General features: G+C 34.8%; 1 protein-coding gene across 1 annotated transcript in view; it reads left to right on the top strand.

Moving 5' to 3' along the window:
• Positions 1–27,940, top strand: part of CACNA1C (calcium voltage-gated channel subunit alpha1 C) — a 182,976-nt gene that overhangs the window by 122,459 nt on the left and 32,577 nt on the right. The window contains exons 25-28 of the mRNA XM_015816939.1: positions 2,001–2,097; positions 11,720–11,730; positions 22,470–22,598; positions 25,010–25,075. Of these exons, the coding sequence (XP_015672425.1) occupies positions 2,001–2,097; positions 11,720–11,730; positions 22,470–22,598; positions 25,010–25,075 (303 nt within the window). The remainder of the gene's footprint in view (positions 1–2,000; positions 2,098–11,719; positions 11,731–22,469; positions 22,599–25,009; positions 25,076–27,940) is intronic.

Raw genomic sequence — 27,940 nt, 5'->3', positions numbered from 1 at the left:
CCAGTGTTGGAACTAATTGCTTTTCCCATCCCCTCCCCCCTTTTTTTTCTTTAAAAAATCCTGGGAATTCAGGCTCACATTTCACCCATGACCTGTAGTTTCCTGTACTAAGAACAACATATCCTGTGCCACTTGGGTTTGGTTTCTTTGAAAATTGATCACAGCTGGAGAAACAGGGAAATCAGATTAGCACAAAATAGTAAACATCCAGAAACCAGCATATGCACTATTTAATAGTATAAGAAAAAAGTGGGAAGATGATTTTAGAATGTGGATGTGTGGAAAAGAATTTTTGCAAGTCTTGCAAAAATGTCTGAAATACCTAGACATTTATCTAAGTTTTTAATTTAAAAACAGCAAATTCCACCTCAAGTTTTATAAGATTCCAATCTTTAGTTTAAGTCCTACCTTACACCAATTCATTTTTAATATTAAAGTGGATCTAATGGATAAATTAAATACATATAATAGTATGGATGAAAGCTGACAGTTATTATCTGTATAAAAGGAGAAACCTGAGTTCAGTAGGCCTTAAAACCATGTAAGCTATTGGTAAAGATCCACTTCTTCATAATCAAGAAAGTTCTTTTCTACTCAATCCTCCTCTGTCTCCAGGACATTCCAAAGACAGCTGATTTATGTCAGTTACAGTTTAATTGACTCTGAGCCCAATGCCACCAATGGCCATTACAAGGTTCCTATCCACAGAATATAAAGAATGCTCCCTTTTAGGCTCTGGACAACCTTTTAGAATACAGCTGTGGGAACAATTTGTTTCCTGCTAGTGCTACTCTCTAATGAACTGCCCACAAATCAATGGTATAACACAGTGGTAGGCAACCTTGGCTCTTTTATGACTCATGGACTTCAATTCCCAGAATTCCTGAGCCAGCATGGCTCAGCTTGGAAACCTCTCCCTTTCCCCTCAGCATGGCTGGCTCAGGAATTCTGGGAGTTGAAGTCCAGGAGTCATAAAAGAGCCAAGGTTGCCTACCCCTGATATAACACATAAAAAGACCAAAAGAAAATACAAAGGAAGGACTCCTTCACATTAGTCAGAATTAATCTAACCCCAACTTGCGTTCACACAGGTAGCCCTTACATGAACACTTGATCCCTTTGCTTTTAATAGGATTACATGTTTGAGTAATGCCAACTTGTGTGCTTATATCGAAACATCTGATCCTAGCTGCTCTTCTACAGCCCCTGGCATTATCAGGGCAGTGATTCTAATGCCAATTCTGAACTGTTTCTGTCTGTCTAACATTCCTTTTTAATCCCCATCCTGCCTGCCCCTCCCTTATGTAGGGTTACTTTAGTGATCCTTGGAATATTTTTGACTTCCTCATCGTAATTGGCAGCATTATAGACGTCATTCTCAGTGAAACTAATGTGAGTATAACTCTACCCTCCTTAGGATGCCACCAAATCCTCCTTCTCTTCTTCTGTACTTGTTATCTTCTCTTTTTTTATGGTTTATGTTTTCTTCCCTCTAATCATGCTTTTATTGACCTTGCCGTCGTCCTTCTCCCAGGGGGGGAAAAAAGGAGGAGGGTTGAAGACCTCCTTTCTTTTCACTGGTCACAAAATTGTGGCTGGTGAAAGCGCACAGAGATTGGGGTATGTGTGCTTTTTTCCCTCCCCAAAAGATGAAACAAAACCAAACCACACATGTCTGAGTGTAACTTTCTAACTAACCAGGTTTTTATTGATACCCTCCATCATGTTACAGAGGTATGAGCAACCAGTACTTTAGAGTGGTAAGAGAGTTTTTACTATGCCCGCATAACCTCTTTCTTTCCTTATTTTTTTCTCTTCTCTCCCTCTTTCATGCTTTATTTATTTATTTATTTATTTGTTTGTTTGTTTGTTTATTTGTTTTGATTTTTCTTTGGGGGTTTTTATACCCTTTTTCCTTCTCTCTCCTGTTTGTTTTCTTCTTTCTCTTCTTTTTTCTTTCTTTTTTTTTCCCTTTTTTTTGGTTTCCCTGACACATGCAGCACTATTTCTGTGATGCATGGAATACATTTGACGCCTTGATTGTTGTGGGTAGCATTGTTGATATAGCAATCACCGAGGTGACCGTAAGTAGCTGGCGTCTGTCCATGAATGTGCCTGCTCTTAATATTCATTTGTCTTTTCTGGGTTTTTTAATCTCTTCTTTTTTTACTCTCTTCCCTTTTTTCTCCCTCCCTTTTTATTTAAAGTTTTTTTTTAAGGATTGCTTATTTTCTTCTGTTTTTGTTTATGCTTGTTTCTTTATGTTTTAGAACAACTTTGAGGATTTTCTGACTGTTGCATCATTTTCTTTCCCTCATAATTAGCCTGGCATGAATAAAAACTGTATAGTAGAAAAATCTATGAAAAGTTTGTGGAGTGAATGCACAATAAGCAAGTTTCTGCCCTAGGAAGTTGTAGAAATAGTCAAGACTGATTTCAAGACTGATTTTCCAAAACTGTTAAATTTCCTACGGCAATGAACTACTTGCCATTTCACAAAGAATTATAGGGCAACTCTTTCGAGGTGGAATAGTTGGAACCAGATATGGAGAAAAAAAATGCCAAGACCTTTATTTCTCCAAGTTCTTTTCTTCAATCTTGAATCCACAAAACTTCACAACTACGTTAACATTCTATAATACTATGTTATACACTAAATGAAATTATATTATTTGTCTCTTAATTATTTATGAAAAAGAAACTTCATGAGAGGAGGAATTACTCTAAATTTTACAAAAATGATTAGAACCAGAATATTTTGGCACTGCAAAAGTTATCTGTATGATTTGTTCACTATTTGGCATCTCTTCAGTGTGGGTATCTACAGAGATCTTGACCAGCTGCATCTTATAGTGATGAAAAGAGATACCATTCATTATCATAAGCGGAGAGAATTATGTTTGGCAGAATCCATTATTTAATTATAACACCACCCCAATACTATTTACAATTTCAAAATATTCGGTTAAATTTTACTGAGCTAATTCCCATTCCAGATAAAATTCTGATTTGGAACTGAGATCAGATAAATTAATCACACATATGTTCCACTCTTCATAGGACAGCCACATTATTTAGCAGGAAAATATGTGAAATATAACATTGACTGATTGTGCAGGTTTCTATAACCCACCCAAAACAACAGACTGTGGGCAGGTTACATGTTAAAATATTAATAAGCAATCATAAGAATAAATTAAATTATTTTTAAAAGTAGCAATGCTTTTAACAATATTAGTAATGACGCAAATAATAAATGGCCTCAATGTGTACACCAGGAGAATCCTAAGCTAGGGTTGAAAAGCCAGTAAAATAAAACTGCCTTTTAAGAACTTCTCAAAAACATGAGGGGAGGCAGTTTATGGATCTCTAGGAGTGTTGAGTACATTTTCTAAACATTATACACTACACTGAAGTACATTTAATTAAAGTTTGTTAAATATGGGACAGCAGAGACAGCAGTTATTTATAGAGCAGAAAAGTTGACTAGGGCTATTTTTCTTCCCAGTACCAAGTAGCTTTGAAGTGTTGCAGCTGACATTAATATTGGTTCCACTTCACCTCTAAAGAATACCCTTCTACTATACAGGCCCTAAAATTTTTGCATACGTCTTTTTATTACCTGGCATGTTTGAAGTTTCTCTTTTAATCTTTGCTTTGATTCTAACATTTCTTATTAAGCTATTCATTTTGAATTTCTTCTAACTTTTTTGCATATCTGATGCACTGATAATTTGCAATCAATTAAAGATGGAGTTTGTTCTGAAATGTTTGAAATCATATTATACATATTCATATAGAATAAGAAACTGAATGGCCTTTGGTATCAATTTGTACCTTCAAAAATAATCCTGCTCTGTGGCAGTCCACCCAGCCACCCAACAAATAGGCATTGTTTTTTGCAGATCAAATTGAAAAGATTCCCTCTTCACTTACCAATTGCATCATCCCTTTGTCTTTCCTACCATGAAAGTTTTGCTTTGCTCCTGGTTTTTGAGCCTGAACATATCTGTCTTGCGTGCCTGTATGCTGGCTTGCTCTGCACAGACTGGAATGGTGGGTGGAGGGAAGAAGAAAAGGAACATTTCTGAATATACACAATATTAGTTTTGTGCTTGATTCAAAATCAGATAGCATATGATAGCCTATAGCCTATATTAACCAAATAAATTAGTCTGTAATAGATCTCTAAAAATTGTTGCAAAAGTAACACTTAGGTTTGTATAAAATGAGCCTTTCTTAGCATTAATTACTTTGTCATGAAAGGTGATGGATGTATTAGATAGGAACACTGTGAAGTCTCATCTACATAGACTTTGCCATGCAGAAACAATTTGACTGGAAAGCATTTAATCACCAGAAAAGCAGAAGGCAAGGGTAAAAAAGTCAGATGGACGAATCAGTGGGTGTATGTCAGTGTGCGTGCACAAGTGTGTATATGTATGTGTGTGCACGTGTGAATGAATTAAAGTGTTCTACAGTCAAAACTAAATTTCTTTATAGTACAAGATAATATTTTTATAACTTTTTAACAATTTTGAAAAAAGATGTATCTTTGACATTTTATCTTTAAAAAAACAGAATAAATAAATATGTGTTAATATTTCTGTTCTAAAATTCACTTACATTTAATACATCAATTACAAATCTTAATAGGATATATGAGTTTATATATCACAATATATTACCTCAAGTGATAGAGCGGCATTTTTTTTAAAAAAATAAATAAAATAGTGTAAACTTCAGCCTATTTCAATATTTGGTTTTGGAATATTTAAGTACTGAAAATGATCTTTCAAGTATATATTGAAAGATAATAGTTGTCAGAGTCTTTTAACTTAAACCTTATATTCAATAACATTATTAAATTAAAATTTTCAAATAATTTCAGTGTGATGACAGAAGAAATCTGGCAATTATTCTTCTTTATTCATGAATAGAGAACTTTCATGTCTAGTGAAACTGAATGGATCCAAACTCCATAAAATACTTATTTTGGATTTGGAGTTATTCAGGAAACACTGATTTTCCATCTAATGTATTTTAAGAAATATTGCTGTAGGAAGATCACAAAAACTTGTGCTTTGAGTAAGCTAAAAGCAGTGCTTTGATGAGTATACAAAGGGAATATTTATGACTATCTGGTCCTGAAATAGTAGAAAGCATGTTCAGACAAAAAGGAAAAAAATCTACAGTTTATTGAATAAACCTCAATTCATCATAAAGCTTAAATTATTTATCTCATCTCAAATTCAGTTATTGAATCTTATATGGAGATCTAGCCATAACCATTTCTTATTTTTGCCATATGTGCAGAACCATACTCAATTCTCAGAGTATAAAAATATGAAAACCAAGGAAGAAATGCAGCTTTCCATCTGCTTCTGATTCCATCTTTATACAACTTTCTGATTTCCCAATCAGCTTCAAAAGTACCAGTAAAATTAAAATGAACAAAACAAGTAAAGACAAGTTACTGTATTTTTCAGAACCTTCAACATGAAATCTAAACTAAAATATATCAGGACAGTTGTAAGAACTTTGAAACATTGCAGATCAGAAACACAAAAATTATAAAAACTGGTAAACAAGGAATTACTGTACATTATTGGCAGTTTGCTACCAAGTGATCTAGCAAAAAGAAGATTTTGCTGAGATTGCTAATTAGGAAACAAATGAACAAAACAGAATTGCCCATAGCTCAAAGGTCCAAAAAATGGATAAAAAATCATGGACCTCCATGACAGAAAAATGGGAAACACGTGCAATAGATAAGAATTTTCCAGTACTAGAAAGTGGCTTCTAAAACAAACATGCTCTGTTCTTCCTTAGAAATAATAAGTTAATTCCTGAAATTATTCAGTTAACTTTTTTTTAAAAAATTCTAGATAATTCAGAAATACCTTTTATATACCAGCCTTCCCCAACCTGTTGCCTCTAACCATTGGACTATAATTTCTAGCTGTTATGGTATGCAATCTGGATCATTTTTCTCCTGTATATAACATTTTTCAGTGTTATAATCTTTTTGTAACGGGAAGTATATTTGCCCACCCCCATCCCAACACATACACATATCCTTGACTGTGGTATAATCCATTGTTGGATTGGCAAGACATGCTAATAAAGCCTTTAGTGCTCCATTCAACGTGGCATCTGGAGCAATGCTTTTTGGAAACATTTCTAAAAAAAAGTGTTCTTGGAAGATATGCACTTTTGTTACCCTTCAACAGCTGCACTGCACATCTTTCTCCAGGTAAAACTATGAATTAGTATTAATTCATTAATTATGCAACACAGGGTCAAAATTCATTTGTGTATTTTAGATTAAAATATACACAGAATGAATAATTCAAAAATAGTCTTTTAGATTCGTATTACGTGAAATTACACCTTTCAGTATGGATTTCAATATGAATGTTTATCCAGATTTTTTTTCAATTTGGACTAAACTGAATACAGTACAAAACAAATGTATAAACTTGCAAAACTGGGGAAAAAAGAACAAATATATATTAATCAGTTTGTGGCATGCTGCTGCTTTGGGTAAAAATTAAGCATCATAAATAAAGCATTGGGAAAAAGAAGTCTAGAAGAGATTTGGAAAACCCCAGAATTTTTCTTTATGAAACGGAATTTCCTAGTAATTAAAAAAAATTTGACAATATGTATTTGTGATGTACTGAGAAGATTTCAGTCTGTAGCATAATTAGACTGTAGAACAGATCATGTACAGTACTGGTATGTAGAAATGGTTCTGCAAATATATTTTATAATTTCAATAGGGCTAGGTTCTAATTTTGTGTGTGTTGTGTGTGTGAAATGAGTCGATGTGTATATCTGTTTACTTCCTTTTTATTGTTTCACTTTTGAGCATATTTCAAATAGTCTAAATCATTTAACAGTCATCTATTTGTCTGTATATCTGAATGTAGGTGTATCCCTTAGGGCTTGTGCACACATAAAATTTACTCCTTGTTAAACTGCTTTGCTTACCTTTAGGGAGCAGCACGCTAGCTCTAAGATGAGCTAGAGTTAATTCACTAGAGGTAAGTGAGATTTCATTGGGGAAACTAGTTTCCACAGGGCAAATGACATCCACTTTGGGTAGACAGTGTGTGCACAAGCCTTAAAAATGTAATTGAGCTTGTATGTGGATGCCTTTGTAATTGTCTAGATGCCTAACATGCTTGGCATGTAATTCTCTTGCATTAGAGTGGATGTGCCTGTACTGCATGTGCGTGTTTAGTGCATGAATAGAAATTACGGACACATGAAACTACTCTTTAGCTACATTCATTTCAAATGAACTGTATTGTCACAAATTTCCACTGAAATCACTGCATTGTCACAAAAACAAAATCCAATATTAGTGGTGTGCCACTTTTTCAAGGTGTAGGTCTCTGAGTGTAGGGTAGTAATCGCTATAGGATGTGTCTTCTCAGTTTACCCTTTGCAATAGTTGGAAACCAAATTTTACCTAAGAAGCCACAGTGGCTTCTACTAAGTTGAGATGTTTACAAGCTTGTTACTTTTCTTCCAAGGTCCTGAATACAAGATTTAAATCCAACCTATGCAACTTTACTTGGAAGTAGGTAGTACTGATATTATTTCTCAAAAAAGGTGCACAAATTCACATGCTTAGATTCCTAATGTTTAGATGCCTCTTGGTTTTTTTAGCCTTTGATTTACTGGTTTCATTTTATTTTCTTGCATCTTATTGATTATTGTTTAATGAAGGGGTTATATTTCTGCCTGGTTATGCACTCATTGCTGGATTATGCCCAGAATATGCTTTGTTATAGACTGTTTTCCTCAGCCTCTGAGATTAGAGCAGTAAATGACTAGTTCCCATGCTGTCCAAATTGTCTTCGCTCTCTGCTTGGCAACAATAATGTTTCTTTAATTGCACAAATGTATAATCCACTGAATAGGTTCTGACAGGGCAGAACCAACTCTGATCAGCCATTAAGATGTCCAGTGGGCTTCTTTCCCAAAATGAGTAGTTGTAAACCACTGATTAGTGATTTGTTTTTAGGTGTCATCTGAAGGCATTATAATGGCTTACTTCTATTCAGTAGAAGCTCTTATGCTTCATTCAAGGCCAGGCTGTGTCATCCAAAAGTAGTCATAATTAAAAAGGAATTTCTAAGTTTAACAGTGAATAATAAAAAAATAAAATGACTGAAATTTTTAACTTATTTCAGTACTCAGTGGTTAAAATGCAGTATTGCAGGCAAAACTGCCCATAACCTCCTATTTTGTGAGAAATGATGGTAAATGGAAGTTTCTCACTGTACTTTTTTCTGAGGAACTGTTTCATTTGGGAGAACTATCACATTTTATGAACTTAGGAAAAAGGACTTTTGGAATGCAATTTCCAAGTAGCAATAGTATGAAATTTGAAAGATGTAACATTGAGTATGGTCTTTAAAAAGGGATTCGATTACAAGTATTGAGAATGGTTTTCTCCATTGATACATATTTAGTATTTCTCGTTTCTTAATTCATACCTGAATAAATAACTCCTCTGTCTGAGTAATAAAAGAGGCTTGTTAATCCACATGGAGATCTTTTATATATCTTTTCGAACATTACAAAATAGGAAAACATAGCTAATAGAATAGAAAAAAATAAAAATAAATTTAAAAATAATAAAACATCAGAATTCAAATCTAGGAATCTATTGAAAGAACTCTAGTGTTTTGTTAACCCTTGTTCCCTGTTTCCCAATATGTTATTTTTAGAGCAGTGTATAGTTAAAGAGCAGGCTGTTTAGAATAATTTTAGGCACCTATGCTGCCGCCTGCCCCCCCCCCTCCCCATTTGAGTCTTTTCCCCAACGTCAGCAAGGCAGAGTTGCCAATAAAGCTGCAACCTTGAAACAGATGTAGGAGGAGAATCCAGGAGATTTGTGTTTTGGAAGGTCTGCAGCCATCAGCTAAGAAGAAAAGCAGCTGAATAAAAGGTGTTTTTCCTTCAAAGGGAGGAGGGAGAGAGAGAGAGAGAGAGAGAGAGATATGCATCATACCAAAACCGCGCCCACCCCATTGCCGACAATGGGGAAAAAGTTGCAATACGTCACGCAACGTCACGTAACGTCGCGAGTTTGACATGCCTGAATTAAGACATAAAGCAGTGCAGGATTTGTAAGAGGTGTTGCTAGTAATATTAAAAAGGAAATGAAGAATGCAAATAGCTATCCTATCAGTATAGTATAGAGGATATGTAATAGAAATTGAAGTATAACAGAGCATAATAATTATAATAATAATCATAATAATTAGCATAATGTAGAAATAGCAGTAGAAGAAAATATTGGATAAAGACAATAGAAAGCACTCACATATAAATTTATACGTTTCACATTTCACTTTTGTATTTTTATTTTTTTTTTCAAAATAAACATCTCCCCAACTTGTATAGGGAGATATAAAGAAAGACTACCTTTCCAGGATCGAATATTTTCTGAAGAAGAACCTGTGAAAAGGTGCCTTTATTTTAATTGAATAAAGCAGATGTTCTCCATTAGGCACATATGAAAGCGCTGCTTATATGTGCTGAGATTGTATGTCCTTGTATTTGCAAAAGTATGGATGTTCTGTGAAAGGCAAGTAAGGTTTATCTACTTCTGCATGGCTAGCAATGTTTGTCAATGCATCTATGTAGCTATCCTTAGCTTGAATAATATATTTCAGATATATGTATGGTTGCATTTAAGGAGGATGTAAGGCTTTGAGCATATCAGTCCTAATTTTATGCCAACTGTGTCTTAGCTTCAAGTATTTGCATGCAGGAATTTCAGGGGGGAGGGAGGGAGGGAGAGAGAGAGAGAGATGAGGATGTAACTATCCCCTAGATAGTTAGGAATATCTATTCCTACATTGCTTTCTAACAAGGCTATTAATACTTTACCGAAGCAATTAAAAATACCTGTTCCTGGGGAAATCAAATTTCTTGATATACTGCCAAAAATAAAGTTTTCTTCTGAGTTCTTTTAAAGGATCAGTAGATTTGGTGGCTGTGATCTACTGCCAGTTCAGAGATTCAGTATCTTCTCCATGTATTGTGTTCTGATCCCTGAGAACCCATGTCCATATAGAAGAGAGTGTTACCACGCCCATTCACAGGTACAGCTTCAGGTTTGTAACTGTGATTCCTGTAAGGAGATCACAAAGCAAATTATTGCTACACGCTTAGAAGAGGCAGCTATATAAATATTCCAAGCGGCATTCAAATGTCTCCCTAGAAAAAAAAAATGAAATGTATATTACCAATAGTTTTGGGGAGGTTTCTGAAATGATTCTAAGTCAGAAGCAAATACAACTTTTAAAAACCTTTGTCAAACCCCACATGTTTTTCCTCATTTGGTGCTGGTTTATTTCAGATTAGGGCAGGAATGGGAAATCCGATGCACAAATGGTGATTTACAACCTCACTCAGTCCCAGCACACTTGGTCAGTTTTGACTATTACCATTCCCCAAAATATCTATGGAATATAGATTCCCAGTTCATACTCCAGGCAAATAAGAGATCTATGTATTATAATAATAATAATAATAAAGTTGGAAGGGACCTTGGAGGTCATCTAGTCCAACCCCCTGCTCAGGCAGGAAACCCTATACCATACATATTATAAATCCAGAAATATCAACACAAATGTTCATATCCTTGGTAATTCATTTTTCCATTTATTCCCAGTGGTACTGTGCATCTTTCTTCCCTCCCTTTCTCCATTTCTACTTTTTATGACCTCCTTGCCTTTGTCATTCAAGTCAGGCCAAATATCTGTCAGCCAATTTTCAGCAACAATCAAAGTTTCTGAAAGTTTCTGAAAATGACACTAAGGCCAAAGGTCAGCTGGGGACAAGAGGTAGAGCTCTTTGCATTAAAATCTCAATGATTCTGGAAACCTAGGTGGGATTCTAGCCATAAACCAATTTATGTGTAGTTTCTATAGAAATCAATGAGACATGTTTCTCTAAAAACGGCTTTTAAGATTGAAATGACATATTTATATTTAATGTAGGCTGGTTTGAAATATGGCAGCTTCTTCTCTTACTAGTCCCCAGTAGGCGGCTTGAGGATTGTGGTCCAAAACAGCCCCAGTCTTGCAGTGGAACAAGGACTGGTGGAAGGACAGCATGCATCTAATCCTTGGCCTTTTTTTTCAGATTCTGCACTCATCTAAGTTGCTCTGTCTGCTCATTACTCTGATGCTCAGTATCTTATCTTCTAACTTTTCCAGTCCTTTGCTATAGAGCTGATATTGGGAAAAAAATCTTTGCTTTCTACATACGTGTGAATATATTGTTCCATGAGAACATTATTTTAAAAAATACTTCCTGCAAAACTGGTGTGAGAAGAGCAAAGTCCTCCAATATATATAGCAAACAAAGGACAGGAGCAGCCCAACACTTTCTTTTGACATTCTATATTATTATTCTCACTGTGTTGTTATCTTAATAATTATGTTATTTCTGACATCTGTGTATTGTATTTATGCGCATGTTCAAATTGGAGTGTTTTGGAGTTTTAATGAGTATTTGGGAAAATAGTTATGATTTGTGTTTGTTTTTGTGTCAGGTAGATTATTCTACAAAGAATAATCAAGCAAAGCCATTGAGTGCAGAATTGGAAATTACTCATCTATAAGGTCTTACAAATGTATGGACACTGCCAGTGTCTATATAGGAGTTCCTATGATCCAGCAATGAGACTTAGGCAGTGTCATATTATTAGAAATTGATTCAAATATGCAAAACAAGCTACTAAATGTAAACATACTTCTTGCATAATATATGGAAATCACCAATTTTATTTTATTTTTTTTGTGTAGAAGCAAAACTTATTTTTTTCCAAGAAAGAATGTTTGTAGCTCTAGCAATGTTTGTGGTACCTAATATTGGATCCAAACTAATTCACACATCTGGAAGGACCTTAGATTGTGAAAGGCTGATCTAAGGGAGTTCATGTTTCCTATATGAAAAAAAACATTTATTCTGAGTGTGTTATGTTAATGCTGTAAGATTATTTTTCAAGTCATAAATCTATAAGTAACTGAAAAAGTAACAGAATCATTTATTTTTTTAAAAAAAAAATTTGCATACTGCTTCTGATCTAAAATCTCAAAGTATATTACAATAAAAATATAACTCTTAAAATTAGGAAGGATGTAGTAAAATGAGCCACCCCTACAGCTTATATATAATATTTAATATTTTAAATACTAACTATTCGGTTTTCCAAACATTCTCACTTTTTAATAATAGAGTGGGGAAAAACACAAGAGCAGAATCTATTCAATTTTTCCTTGGTAGCACATAACAAAGATTAAGTTCCATCCTATCTGATACTCTCCAGATATTTGAGGTTTGTTACTTCCAGAATTACCAGCCAGTATGGTCAACAGATTGTAATCTCAACTTTTCTGGAGGATGTCACGGTAGGGAAGACTATTTCAAAGCAATTTCATTTTACTGATTGAGCTTGCATTTAATTTGCAGCCTTTAAAATGAATCAAAATTTTACATGTTACAATGAAATATAGCGTTACAATTATAAATCAACTTAATTTTGTGGGATAGATCAACTGTAGCTCGCATGTTATCATTTTATGTCTAGGTCCTTGAGATAAAAAGATGAAACTGTAACAGATTATGTACCTGAATTCCTCTAGAGCCATATCTGTTAAGCTATGACACTATACAGATAATCTTTAACTTAAAACTATTCATTTAGTGAAGGTTTGATGTTACAATGGCACTGAAAAAAGTGACATAAGACTGGTCCATGCACTTAAGACCATTGCAGTATCCCCATGGTCACGTGATCATAGTTGGGCTGCTCGACAAGCAGCATACATTTATGAAGATGCTAAGACATTCAAAGTTACGTTTTTAAAAATAAGTGCAGGTTCATTATATCTGTTGTATACTACCAAGTTGAAAAACTATTTCATTGGAAAATGGCAGCAGTACATCTAGGCTTCATTTCAATATATTTCACAATTCTGACATTTATCTTTTGAGTAAAAATATTGCTATTTGAAAGTTATACATGATCTAGATCAGTGGTTCTCAACCTTTTTAATGCCGCGACCCCAACCGGTCGTAAGTCGAGGACTAAACCGGTCGTAAGTCGAGGACTAAACCGGTCGTAAGTCGAGGACTACCCAACCGGTCGTAAGTCGAGGACTTTCCCTGCCCGGGAGTGCCGCGCATGGGTGGTTCTGCCCCCTGCGTCAGCCGAGGCGTAGCTGGCAAGCGGCAGAGACGGAGCAGGCCAACCACCAGCTGGCCCAGCCCAAGGGAGGTAAGGCACCCGCTGGAAAAGGGGAAAAAAATGGCGGGGAAAAAAATGGCAGACAAAAAAAATGGCGGACAGCCTTGCTTGGCGACCCCCATGAAATGGTCGATCGACCCCAAATGGGGTCCCGACCCACAGGTTGAGAACCACTGATCTAGATATTATTAAACAATTTCATATTTAATGCTTTTAAAAAGATGTAAAATAGGTTTCAGAAATGTAAAGCTATTGTAATGGTTTTGCATAAGTTTACTACCTTCAGATTTCTTACAGCGCAATTTCTGACACCGTTAAGTTGTGATTTAATGTCATTTGTATTTTAAACTCAAAATTCAGAATTTTGATCACTACATCTTTTCAGTTTTGGTAGGCAGTACATATGTACATTTGTATTTAGAACATTGAAGCAATTCATCTAAAATCTATCTAAAGCTACATTCCTACATCCATTATCTGTCTGTGATTTCTGACACACTGTCCTCCATTATGAAATCAAATCATCTCAAATGCCCCTTTATGCCATGGTATCTTTTACTTGCATTGCCTTTGCTGTATATGTTTTCAAGGTATCTAATACATAACTGCCGAATTGCAGAGGACACCATGCAAACATCGGAAAAGGATCCTCTGGCACTTGCTATGTAATATTTATTTATCATATTTACCTATTCCGGTCAGTCAAATAATTGGAATGACATGGAAATTTAAAATGAAAAAAATGTTTTCTCATCACTTGGTTTTGATAGTTCAGCACTTAGGAAATATCTGATATATTTTTCTACCAAATTCTACCCATATACATTATTGTAAACAGAGCAATTAAAATATCAGACCATATTTGGAACTGAGCACAATACAGGCTTCTAAAATAGCATTTCCATACTTACTGTTTATTTCAGTTCCTTATACTCATTTTTCTTTAAGTGAGCCTTTTACTGTGGTTCCAATAATATTTCCATCTCATCAAAATTCCGATTTTGAATCTAGTATGACAGATCAGTTTAACACTGTCAAAGCCATAGGGTTTTAAATGCCACTTCTTTAGAAAAGACCTTATAAAATCAAAAACCCAGACACCATGACTTTGCTACAAACAGGAGCACAACATATCAGAAAGCATTGACAACTAATATGTTTCAAACCTCTTTAGATCACTATGAACTCAGCTATGCTAGCTCACTTCCATTTTATTGTGTCTAATGAGCAGAATAATAAATACATTCTGAAAACTAGAAAACATATTTAGCTACCTGAATTCAATTAAAAATAGAACTGCTATATGTAATGTGAATCTATTATACTATAATCAATCTGCAATACTGAGAAGTTGGGTTGATAAGCAAATTAAAAATTTATGAATTTATTTTATAAATATGTAAAATTTGAAATTATAAGATAAATAGTCTTTAAAAATATGCCATGAAAAAATAGCAAAACAAATCCTAGAACATTCTTTACATACTTGGTAACAAATTATTTATAATTTAAATGAATGCAAATTAATATTGAATTAGTGGAGTAAGCAAGAGACATATTAAAATATTTTATGTAGATTATTGACATACCTAAATAAGATGGGATTGTATAGATCAAATGTCCAATTCATGTCCCCTCCATTCCTTCTCTTCGATAGGTTATTCATACCTAGCTCCCTCAACCATACAAAACAAAACAAAAGGACCAACAGTGAATTTTTATTTATCTTTATAAAGTTAAGCAAGCTAGATATGTTTAACCTATCGAAGAGAAGAATTGGAGGGACATGAATTGGACATTTTAAAGAAGAAATTTTTCTGGAATGGTATATACGGTATACTGCTCAAGCAGGGGGTTGGACTAGAACAGGGGTCCCCAAACATAACAATATAACATACAATAAATATAATAAATATAATTTCCTTGGACAATCTCACCAAGGTATTCACCTTCTGTGTTACTGGAAGGCTTTAGTTTTAACCATAGAATGGAAGCTGTTTTATTCTTAATATTTCTAATTCAATTTAATTCTTCTTCTGGCATAATTTGCTATTATTTTCCCATTCCTCAGAAACAATTGGTCAATTTTTTGTGGTCCCTGAATATAATTAGAGCTCAGAATATGTTGTACAATCTTCCTTAAAACTATTTTCTTTCTCTAATTATTCAGCAATCCTTGCGATTTTTCTAAGCTTGTCTCTACCTCTTATGTGATAGTACTGCAATACCATTTTAAATACTTAAGAATTCACAACTATTCCCAACTTAAGCAACATTATGCGATAAGGAATAAATTGTAGTTGTTAAAATATCATAATTTCAAACTCTACACAAACATATGAGATAAAATCTGACAGTACTTAAAACTCAGGTTGTAAGTTAATTATTACTATAATTGGTCTACCCATGTAGGAAACACTATATAAATACTGCCTTCCATGAGACTAATACAGACATAAAAGGATGATGTCCTCTTCTACAATTAGAACAATCTCATTTTTTAATAATGGGAAAACATGATTTTTCATGAGTAATCTCTGTCCAGTTAAACAGCAAGTGATATTTAAATTCACAATTGGAACTCTAAGCATAGTCAAGAAGATGGAAAAGGATCAACACATAAGATACCATTGACAAAGGCTCAAGAGTTTCTGGTAGTTATGGATTCTCACTGAGCTTTAGGATCAGATTTTATAAGACAAGACATACTGGACAGCTGCATAAAGTAGGATTCCCAGAATCTACTTTCTACCTTTCTGTCTTTGTAACCTAATTCTTAGGTTTCACAGACCAGTTTCACATTAAATCATCTTGTCCTGTGTTAGCAAGATTTATATAATGCAGTAATCAATACAGTAACAAAGTATGCAGCAATTCTTAATAGCCACATTCCAGGCAATCTTAAATTAAGAATACCCTGCCTGAGATTAGTGCCTGAAATGCAGTGATACAGTTTTTATTTTTGAACTGAAACTTGCCTTGCATTAAATTTCAATAAAAGATGGATAATAGAGTTTGCTAAAACTGTTGATCTGCTACTTTAAATGGAACCATCAAATACTAATCTAAATACTAAGATCTGTATTTTATTTTTTTATTTTGAAGAAAAATCCTTTTGTATGAAATTCATATTTTAATTATAACTCAGTATTGATGTACTGTCCATATCTCTGATAGTTTCACTAACATAGCCAACGCTAAACCTTCTCTTGAAATATTATAAAACTGCTATTCTATAAAGCTTTGTTGTAGATATGAGGGAGATAATTTGGACAAACTTTATCATTTCATGCTTCCAAACATGTTAATATATTTACTTTCTGCTTCATTTGGAACAACATGGGAAACGTAGCATAGAAATTATGTGAACTCATCAATACTCACACAAACACAGACACACACACACCAATCCATAATATATTTGCAGCAGCAATTTCAGAAACAACAGTGATTTAGAATGTTGAAATGTTTATTTTTATAAAAGCTGAATTTTGCAATTATATGTAGCTTTTTCTTACTAGGAAAAAATATAACACTAATCCGTTGATTATTACAAGGCTTGGCAAATGGATCAGGTCCTCATAAACACTGTAATTCCTTGAAAATGATTGATATTCAGACTCTCAAACATTTTAGCAAGTGCATTGTTTAATAGTGTTTAAAAAACTATAGTTATAAAACCTGCGTTTGAGAAGTACAGCTCAGTCACAATTAGCAGACAATTAAGAATGTACAGGTAGTCCTCGTTTAGTGACCACAGTTGGGATGGGCAACTGGGTCATTAAGCAAAGCAGTTGCTAAATGAAAGTGTAGTATTTATGATCTTACTACAGTTGTCCTTGGCTTTACAGATCTGCAAAGATCATAAATGTGAGGATTGGTCTAAAAGTTATTTTTTCATCATTGTCATAAATGCAAAATGAAATGAGGCAGTCGCAAAATGATGTGTACTGATACATTTAATACATACAAAAAATACTACTTTGTACAGAAACAAACCTAATTAAGAACACATGTTAATATTCTCAAAAATAAAAAACCCAGAACATACATTTTTGAGACTATACATATAAAATTCTCTATTTATAAAAATGTGATGAATGGGTGGGTTTATTCTGTTTATTATTCAATAACTCATTATTACAAAAATGTAATCTGAACTATATTCAGAGTTCAGTTACTTTAGATCTAAGATTATCAGTTTATCACCAAAATATTGCATAGAAAGTGGAAATAGCCAATATTTTTAAAATATAAATTTTTAAAATAAGACAATTTCATGAATGATAAATTCTACAATGATTGCTAACCATATTAAAATTGTCAGAGTTATAAGCATCTAATTGACAGCTACTGGAGGTAAACCAAAGATAACTATCATACCTGTTTATCTGCTCCCGATTGGTCAATATTGCAAATAGAATAGATTGGGCCTTTTGTTTAATCTAAAAAACATAAACATAACATTCAATCCTGTACATTTCTAGTCAATGTACAGAATAAGTTTAATTAAGTCCAATAGGACATATATCCAGATTTTTTATAAAATTATAACCAAAATTGAATGTTATACAGAAATAAAAATCAAGCATATTAAAAACATCAGAAACTTTACGTAGTAGAAAGGTAAGAATATTGTGATATCAAGTTCTCTTAGCTTTTGCCAACTACCAAATAAATAGATGTAAGAGTGATCAGCCCAGCTAGCCTGGCCACTGGCAAGTGATTGTGGAAGTTGTAGTCCAGAACATGTGGAGATTGTTTATTTCTTATATATAGGAAAACATCTTAGCTTTATTTTAATATTAATTAATTGGAAATGGATCCTGATATCATTTAAAAAAAATAAAATTTCAGTTTAATGGATATTGGTGGAATGTCCATTAAAATTGAATTTTCATAGTGACATTTATGCCTTTTGCATCATTATTTAACTATTAAAATTGTCAGAGAATCACACAAATTACATAGATTATATCAATTGTCTGGACTGCTTTGGAAATAGTGGAATGTATTCATTGAGGAAGTTAAGTCTGAAGTAAAATTTTGTCTTTTGTTGTCCTTAGTCTGATGAATGAAGGTCCAGAGATTTGAAGCTTTACTGTATTCTAACATTTGTGCTCTTAGTACTGAGAAAGAAGATAGGTTCCAGGGGTTCTCAACCTTGGCAACTTTAAGACTTGTGGACTTCAACTCCCAGAATTCCTCAGCCAGCTTTGAAGTCCACAAGTCTTAAAGTTGCCAAGGTTGAAAACCCCTGCTGGCCTTAGACAAAGGAAAGTTCTATCACTTCAGTTAATATAATTGTATTCCTAAAACAATTAGACTTCATGATTTATTTTTCAAAGAAAATAGCTAAAGGAATGTATGTTTCTGGAAATATAAAATATAAATATAAAACCAATCTGAGAACTGTACAATCCCTTTTTGATAGATTAAGTTATCTGTATATCTGTAAAACAATGGATTAAAATTCATAACCCCAAGAATACAATTGTGTGAATGAGTGTGCAATCTGTTGAATTCCATAAGAGGACTCTCTTTAACCATGGCTGAATTTGATCCATTGCATTCCAGAGAATCTATAGTTCTTTTCTATTATGTGGTCCTATTTTTTTCTTTATATCCTTCCTTCCTCACTGTGATGTTTTGTTGTCCCTGTGTGCATTCCTACACAAAAAACCAACCATCTTCTTCTGTAACACTTCTTAATCTCCTAATACATGCCTTATTCCCTTGCCAACCTGACTACTTAGGTTTCTGTCTCCAAACCTGGCCCAGTTATCTCTGCATGTAACCTCCATGTTGTGTATCCATTTGTAGAGTCTGGTATTGATTATTCTGCACATAATTTGTATTTCTTGTGCATCCTTGATTTTTTCTTCAGTCAAGTTATCTGTGGTCCTACCGTAAAATGAGTTATTACCAAGAGAGAACTGGAACCCTTTTTGGATTTCTTGTTTGTTAAAAAATGAGCTCTTTGAATCAAGTGGATTGGCTTGCAAAATAAATTCAAACAGAAAAGAAAGCTAATATTCATATTTTCATACAAAAATAAAATCAGACAATGAAGACCTAGAACAGGGGTAGGCAACCTTGGCTCTTTTATGACCCATAAAAGAGCCAAGGTTGCCTACCTCTGACCTAGAAGAACAAATAGAATATGAATGTCATGGTTCCGACAGACAGAGACAAATTTTCAAAGTTGATAATAGGGTTTGGTCAATGCAGTTCTAGCTCATTTGCTCAAATCAGTGTCATTCCTACAGCGTGATTAATTCACCCTGTTGAAGCATCTCTAATTGAAGGTGAGGGAAGAGAGAAGGAAATGTATTTCTGACTGAACTGGACTAGTGAGGTTGACACTAGTCTGTATGCCTGGCCGCTGATTTTCTCTTGTTTTTGTTCACATTTCCATATTGTGGACAATACGCTTGAAGCACCCATTCCTGCCATCCAGGAAATAATGTATGTTTCATTTGTTAACAGGCAAATGGGAGATTATTAAGCACATGCTATCTTTTAGGATATCACCATTCGATGACACCATTATTGGTTGAGAGGAATATCACCTGGAGACGCTAATGTTATTTTCTCTTATTTCATCTCACTATAACTCCACACTGTAATGCCTGTGGTATTCCTCACGACTCGATAGGACAAGTTGTAATACTCTATGATGGCAATTACTTAACCAGATTCAATAATGTTACAATGGCATAAAGTGTCCCTCGCGTAGTAAAAGTGAAAGTAACAGAATAATTTGTGGGTCTAATAACATGATGCTAAAGAACATTGTATTTCCCATAGTTCCACATTGGTTCGCTTTAAAAAGTCAGTTAATGTCCTTTTTTTTTTTTACTACATTACTTAATTCAGCAAATTCTATATAACCTGAATAAATTTGGTTGTCAGACTTGGGAACTGCATGTAGCATAGCATTTCCTTTCCTTTTCACCTGAATAGCCTACCTTGAACAGCAGGCATTCATTCATTCTAGAATAGAATTATTTTCATGTATATTTCAGAAAATGTTTCTAAGTATTAAAACCAGTCATTGACTTCTGCAAGCCTAGTGAAAAAAAAACCCAACAAAAATAAAAGCCTGTATGCGTTTTAAATAAGTCAAAACATAGATTTGATTCGCAGCATCTTAATTATGCCTCGTTTAAAAAGAAGAAAAATGATGCATTTTACATAACATAAATTATACAGGAAAAAACCCAGAAAACTGCAAATTGTTTAGTGATTTGAATTCTGTACATATGCACATAGACACATAAATACTCACAGGGTAGAAGAGCTAGTGTTAAATTCTTAACAGGAAATCAAAGGACCTGTTCTCTCGTGGTCACTGAAAGTGGTGAGTAGCTCAAATTGGAAGATATGTTTGTTGGGTGGTGGGTGAACTGCACTGTTTCCAGGTTGATAGATCAGAAAGAGAGAGAGAGCATCAAACTGTTGATTTGATGGAGGCCATGGAAAATTGAAGAGCATAAGAAGGAAGAAGGTGCTATTACTTCCTCTTAAATCTGCCAGTGCTCTACAGTATATGTAGGAGAAACAGACCATATCTTAGGGTACTAAAACTCTTCATCCTTCACTAGTCTACCTTGGTAGGGTTTGGTTACACCATTACCCAATTCCCTACCAGCGGCCTGTTTGGTAGGGAGTCTTCTCACAAAAGCCAAAGGAAACTAGTTGACCCATTTGATTCTGGCTTATCCTAGCTTAGTGCAAGTGAAAGGAATGTCCATGTAAGTCACAGGCCCTAAAGGGAATAAGTATGGAGGAGTCCTGTACTAAGGGACTAAGCTATGAGAACATCAGAAGCCACTTGGGGGGAAAAGGCTATTTTAAACTCTTAAACTATTAAACAGTAGTGGCAGGCCAAAATAACTATATTATCTGGGCAGTGGACAGGCTGTGGGAAATACCCAGGGGTCATGAGAAATAAAATTGGGGACAGGGAAAATAAGCGAAGATGTAGTATGCAAAACACAAGAAGCACTAGTGTGGGTCTCATCTTGGATCCTTCTAACTGAATTTATTTTTATAATGCAGGACACATTGAAAAGTGTTTCTTTTAAAAGCAAACTTTGAAATGACTATTGCTCCTCATATTGCTGAGATTAAGTATATCAGAGATAAAGTGAACATATTTTAAAGCTAGGACTTTCCCTTGCAAGAAGAAATCCCATATAAGCATGCTTCAGACATATTGTTTCCAAATACAACGTATGCATCAATTCTTGTGGGATTTCTGCAGGGAAGAGAACAGAGAAGGTCCCCTTATCCCAGTTAGATTGCATGCTATTTGCTGGGTTGTAAGTCTGTATGGCTAAACAATGCTACCTCCTTTTGGAGTAGGAACTTCTTATTCAGCATGCAACAAAATGAAACACATTCTGTAGAGCCTACTTACTCTGTATCTGAGTATCAGGATTTCATTTAATTGCACATTCCTTCTAAACTGCCCAAATGTGGGGTATCACTTTTTTCAGTACAAGGGAGGAAGAATCCTATTCTGACATATTTAATATTTACACAAACGTAACAGCATCTGTTTATAGCATTTTGGATAATCAGTCTTTCTCCCAATCAAACAACATGGTACATTTGTGTGTGCAGTTTTTTTTAAAAAAACAAGGAGCCAAGTATCTGCAATATTCCTTCTTAAAACCCCGATACAATGTAAACTACAGCTACGCTTCTATGATTTCATTGTACTAATATCATTACATTGTGAAATATAATTTCATTATATTGTGGAGAAAAATGTAACTGCATGCCTAAGTTTCGCAGACTAAATAATTTCGCACCCAAATGCTCTGCCTGGCCATTTGTTATGACCCTTTAATCAATGAGGTAGGCCAGGGGTAGGCAAACATGGCTTCACACTACTAGCAAGAGCCCTGGCAAGTTGTTTTTGTTAAAACAAGGAGAATGATGTTTGAAATGCTCCTAAAGAACCACAGTGAATTGAGAAGAAGGATGTGGGAAACACAGATTAATCATAGGGGTTTAGAGAAGAGATTAGGAGAGTAAAAGATGGGGGGGGGGTTTCTAAGGCAGGGGAACAGTGCAGTGAACTCTTCCTGTGAAATCGCATTTTCTGTGGCCCAGGGTGGGTTTTCTTCACCTGCTGTTGTAACTACTGCCCCTCTGTGCCAATGGATTCCAGAACACAGAGGACAACTCTCGCATCTCAATCACCTTTTTCCGACTCTTCCGTGTGATGCGTCTGGTGAAGCTCTTGAGTCGAGGGGAGGGCATCCGCACGCTGCTTTGGACCTTCATCAAGTCTTTCCAGGTACTCCTTCCTTCTGCTTTATGTGGCCTTATCTCAGGGAAGCAGTGACGTTTCAGTCTGCTCCTTGCATTACATGTTTATTATGGGATACAGCAACAATTTCTGAATGGTCTCTGCCCAGGACAAATTAGTTTCTATTTCCAAGAATCTCAAAATTAGGATGGATGGAATGAAGCCTGGCGGGGTAGAGGATTTTGAAACTCAAACATAAACAGTTATTTTTTAAAAAAAAGAAATTTGTAAGAGTCGCACACTTCTCCAAATGCAAAATTATTGGACCCTAAACTGAGGGTTTTATTCCTGTCAATACAAGTGTTAAGGCAAAAAGTGAATACAACAATTTTATAGTAAAATTGTTTTTATATTAAAATAAAGGTGATGCACTTTCCGTCCATCAGGTCAGCTTGCTGATGCAATTGGGGAATCATTCAGCTATGCAACATTCCCCAATATAGCACCCTCCAGATGTGTTGGACCACATGCTGGCTGGGGATGATGGGAGTGATAGTCCCAACACATCTTAAGAGCACCAGGTAGGGGAAGGCTGATCTATGGCCATTACTGGCAAGTGGACTCAGTCCAAACATGACAAGAGACCCAAACCCTTATGCATATCTTGGTCTTGCTTTCCAACTGACATAAAATCATGGATGCAAGGGTGAAATCTATGCAGGTAGCCACAAAACTGAGATGTGTGGCTGGAACTATTTCAATGTCAAGGTCACCTGACTCCACAACAATTATTTAATCACACCTTATCATTTTAAAAATTAAAAGAGCGTGACAGATATTCTTTTATATATAAAAAGAATACAGCTGACCAGGAGACAGACCCGAGACTTCAGAAAAGGTCCCATGCAAATACATTTTTAGCAGTCTCCAGTCCAAATCAAACCTACTGAGTTCTTTCTGCGGCATACCAATTCTCTACCTGCAGAGTGTTTCTTTCAGATTTATTCTCTATGCATCTCTTGCTGAATTTTTGAGATTCCCAGGTCAATCCTACATACTGGTAGTTCTCAACTTACAACTATTCATTTAGTGACCATTCAAAGTTTTAATGGCACTGGAAAAAAGTAACTTACAACCAGTCCTTGCACTTATAATCACTGCTGCATCCCCATAGTCACATGCTGCATCCCCATAGTCACATGATCAAAATTCAGGCGCTTGGCAGCTGGCTGCAGCATCCTGGTGTCATGTGATTGCCATTTACAACCTTCTGATCTGGCTTCCAACAATGACAATGGAGGAAGCTGGATTTGCTTAACAACTTGCCAAAAAGGATCGTAAAATGAGGCACAACTCACTTAAGCACCTTGATTAAATGGAATTATGGTCCCAATTGTGCTTGTAAGTTGAGGACTACCTGCAATTCTTTATAACATGTATACATGCCCATGTAATGCAGAAACATGGTGGCTGCAAGAGGAATTCAACTCTTGAATAACATTATTACTTCTTAGAAGTTCCTCAGACAATTATAGATAAATAAAATTTGATTGTCTAAGTGGAACAAGATGATATGTTCGCTTTCCTTCTAATTTCAGGAAGCAATATTTCTCCATTATCTCTGAAATATGATGACCAGAGTGTAATATCTACTGGACTACTTTTTCAGCACAGTTTCTCTTTGTAAAGCTCCATGCCCATTGATGGAAATAAAATTAGTGGAGCTCAAATAATTTCTTATTGAGTGAATTATGATAATCTTTTTCTCATATGTATGTACTCCAAAATACTGCAATTCAAAATATTGGATCCATATTTCTATACTGGGTAGTTTTTGCTCTTATTCTATGTGTTCCTCATTTCTAAATATTTGACTATATTTTTCTTTTACAATTATCTTACTTTTTAAAAGTATTAATGTAACAGTTGACATACAATTTTTAAATAGGGAAGAGTTATTGATGGTGATTAAAGTTACAGCTAAATTCTTATTACAACAAATGCTGAAATCATCATCTATCTGGAGAGAAATATATATATATAAATATTAAGAAAAATGGTTTTATAGATCTGATAGATAATAGGCAGCAAGCACTGTTTACTCTAAGAAAAATATTAATGTGAGAAGAAATAGTAATGATTTAAGAGAGATAGAATGTTTTTGTTAGGATTAGTTATGGCAAAACAACAATGGATCAGTAGAGTCATCTAGTGGAGAAATAAGTAGTTTACATTAATCATAGTATGGTGCATACAAGTTTTTAAAGGGAAATCACAAGATCATCTAATTTTTTACTTTCTGATGCATCATCATACGTAAATGCATTCATATGCATTTTACATAGGTTGTACAGTGCTCTCAGGTGCTTTCAATATGGGAATATTGTATCCTAAGTTCCAAAAAGCTAGCTTTCTTAATAAATGATTCATCATTACCTGCTTTTGATTTTTTTTGCCAGGCTCTCCCCTATGTGGCTCTATTAATAGTGATGCTGTTTTTTATCTACGCTGTGATTGGGATGCAGGTAAGTGTCTTTCCAAGATTTAATATTTACTGTTGCAAGTATGTGGAGAGGGAATTACAGAAACTATTAAGAAAAGAATCTTCAAGTGAAGTCAAAGACTTCATATGGTGGCCTATTACCTGAACATGAAGTCAAGGCGTCTAAAATTAAAATGCCAATTTATTCTGGCTAAATTAAAATTTTAAATTAATTTTATGTGTGGGTTAATAACAGTAATGCCAGTTTGGTGTAATGGCTAAAGGTGCTGAACTAGAAACTGAGTTCTCATCCTCCCATAGGCATGAAACTTGGCTGGGTGCCCAACCCTCACCTAACGACTCAGTAAACATGGTCAGAAAAAGAATTTGCTTTTGTGCTTTTTTTCTTTTTCAGCACTGCAATCATTTCTTCATGTTGCTGTTAACTAAAATAAAAGGCAGATTTTAGCCGAAGTGGTACTCGTGATTATGTGCAGAGTCTAAAAGACAAAAGAAATCTCTCCATGTAGAAACTCTGCCTTACCGTCTTCTTTCCTGAAATGAAAACTATGGCCTGCCTCAGAGTGTTTAATTTGTCCTCTTGCAATAGTAACTCCCAGCGCCCCCTCAGAACAGCTGCAACTGTCATTACTAACTAGTGAGTTGGAGAATCTGAACCCAGAGAGTTCCAGGGCTCCTCGGGCGACTGACTTAAAAGAACCTCCCTTTAAAAGTTCTGTCTGGTTTGGATGCTTAATTTGCACTACTGTTTTGCATTTCTCTGCTTTTAAAAAGCGGGTTACTGTCAGCATTTACAACTGTCAGAACAATCTGCATATGTGCAGAGTTCAACCAGAATTTCCAAAGGTTTTGCATATGAACCTCAAAAGAAAATATATTACATAAGATACCAGATTGCCAGATGGACACCCACGATCTGAGATTCTAGTTTGTTCTCTGTGCGTTGTCTCCTATCCACGCTAGTGATAATTACTGCCTAGCCTTAGACCAGGAAGCAAGTCATCTGTGTTTGTTTGATCAGCACAAGTGATTGAGTGACTAGTTTGCTGTTCCTCTCTATCATCGCTAATTTGGTATAATGCTCATACCCTATAAAATTGCAGATATTCATATTTTATACAGTAGGGGTGCGTGCATAAACTATATTAGATGCATAATATATTAAATGCATACTCTAATGCATACATGGAGATTTTAAGGATTTGCAGTGGCACATTAGAGGCGCTGAAGTACAGGTAGTCCTCGACATATGACCACAATTGAGTCCAAAATTTCTGTTGCTAAGTGAGACACTTGTTAAGTGAATCATGGCAGTTGTTAAGTTATGAACATGGTTGTTAAGTGAATCTGGCTTCTCCATTGACTTTGCTTTTCAGAAGTTCACAAAAGGTGATCACATGACCCCAAATATTGTTCTCGTGACCATGGCAATGCTACAATGGCCTTAAGTGTGAAAAACTGTTATAGGTCACTATTTTAGTGACCGTAACTTTGAATGGTCACTAAATGAACTGTTGTAAGTCGAAGACTACTTGTACTGCTCAAGGCATTTTCATGATTCACCCAATATTTTTGATTCCAGCATAGCTCAGGATATTTGAGCCTAAAATTCTCACAAAGACTTATCAGACCAGATTTTTAAAAATAGTTTAGTGGAGTCCTTAGTGTTCAACAAACTCAGTTGTTTGCTTGCAGATGTTTCATTATGTGACTAAAGTAACATGGATTAGGCTACATAAATCTGCAGAAAAGAAAACTTACATTTTTACGACTCACTTTCCCTTTGAGGTCATTAGGAACAGAAAACTCTTTCAGAAAATGGAAGGATGTGCAGATGCTCTAAACCTGCAGTATTTTCCAAACCATCCACTTTTTTCTCAAGTACCAAGACGAGCATAAGAGATTCAGGCTGTTTTGATTATTTATAGAATTATTTCTTATCTTACCATCTGCCAGGCCCCAAACCAAGAATAACATGTAGCAATTCTTCCAAGCTGAGTCCTTTATTGTTTCACGTCTATAGACAAAATCTTGCCACTGTACTATCTGCATCTACAACATACTGTATCAACTAATAAGAAGGGACTGTCTTCACCCTCTTTCTCTCTTGCATAATAGCTGAACTGAGTTGCCTCTTCCTCTTCTGGAATTCATAGTTCTCTTAAGAATCCACTCCTTACTATAGTCTATCACATCATTCATAATCTGCATTCACGATTGCCCAAAAGATGTAAGCATAGAGTGAAAATGAAGGAAACATAACCAGTAGCAGTTCAACTAATAGTGCAGCATCAGGCTACTAGGCTAAGTTGGGTTTCGGTGAAGCATGCAGGTCAAGAGAGTGAAAGCATTAACAGATCAACCATTTGAAACCCAAGATGCCAACCCAAGATGTCCCTTATGTTTTTCACATTTCCAACATTTCATTAATTTCATCTCAAAAAAGAAGTACTGGTCTTTGAAAATCTTGAAAATAGTGTACTTATTGAAGGTAAAATTGAGAAAATTAAACTTTACGTAACTGCTTCCTTACAAATATCATAAGAGTACAGTAATATGCAGGATTTCTTAGCACAAGATTTTTAGCCTCCCTAAGCAATTTTAGGATGGTTTATGTAGAAACAGAATAATTAGCCCTCTTACTTAATATGATAATTAATCTTGTGCCCTGTATTATATCTCCAGTATTTCATTTTAAAATAGTTTACTATTTTTATTAATATCATTTGTACATATAAAGAAGAGTACTTATTGTATAGATGAAGCAAAATGAAAAGTCTGCAAAATGTTTATTGAGCAAATTGGAATAGTGTATGATCGTAAAAACCTTAAGATCTAAACCCAAAATAAAAAGATTTGATCAGTTTAAATGGTGTAATATAGAAGG

The sequence above is a fragment of the Protobothrops mucrosquamatus genome, unplaced genomic scaffold, assembly GCF_001527695.2.
Source record: "Protobothrops mucrosquamatus isolate PMUCROS unplaced genomic scaffold, P.Mucros_1.0 scaffold532, whole genome shotgun sequence".
Lineage (NCBI taxonomy): Eukaryota > Metazoa > Chordata > Lepidosauria > Squamata > Viperidae > Protobothrops > Protobothrops mucrosquamatus.
The sequence above is the reverse complement of the archived record's forward strand: the minus strand, read 5'-3'. Positions and strand labels throughout refer to the sequence as shown.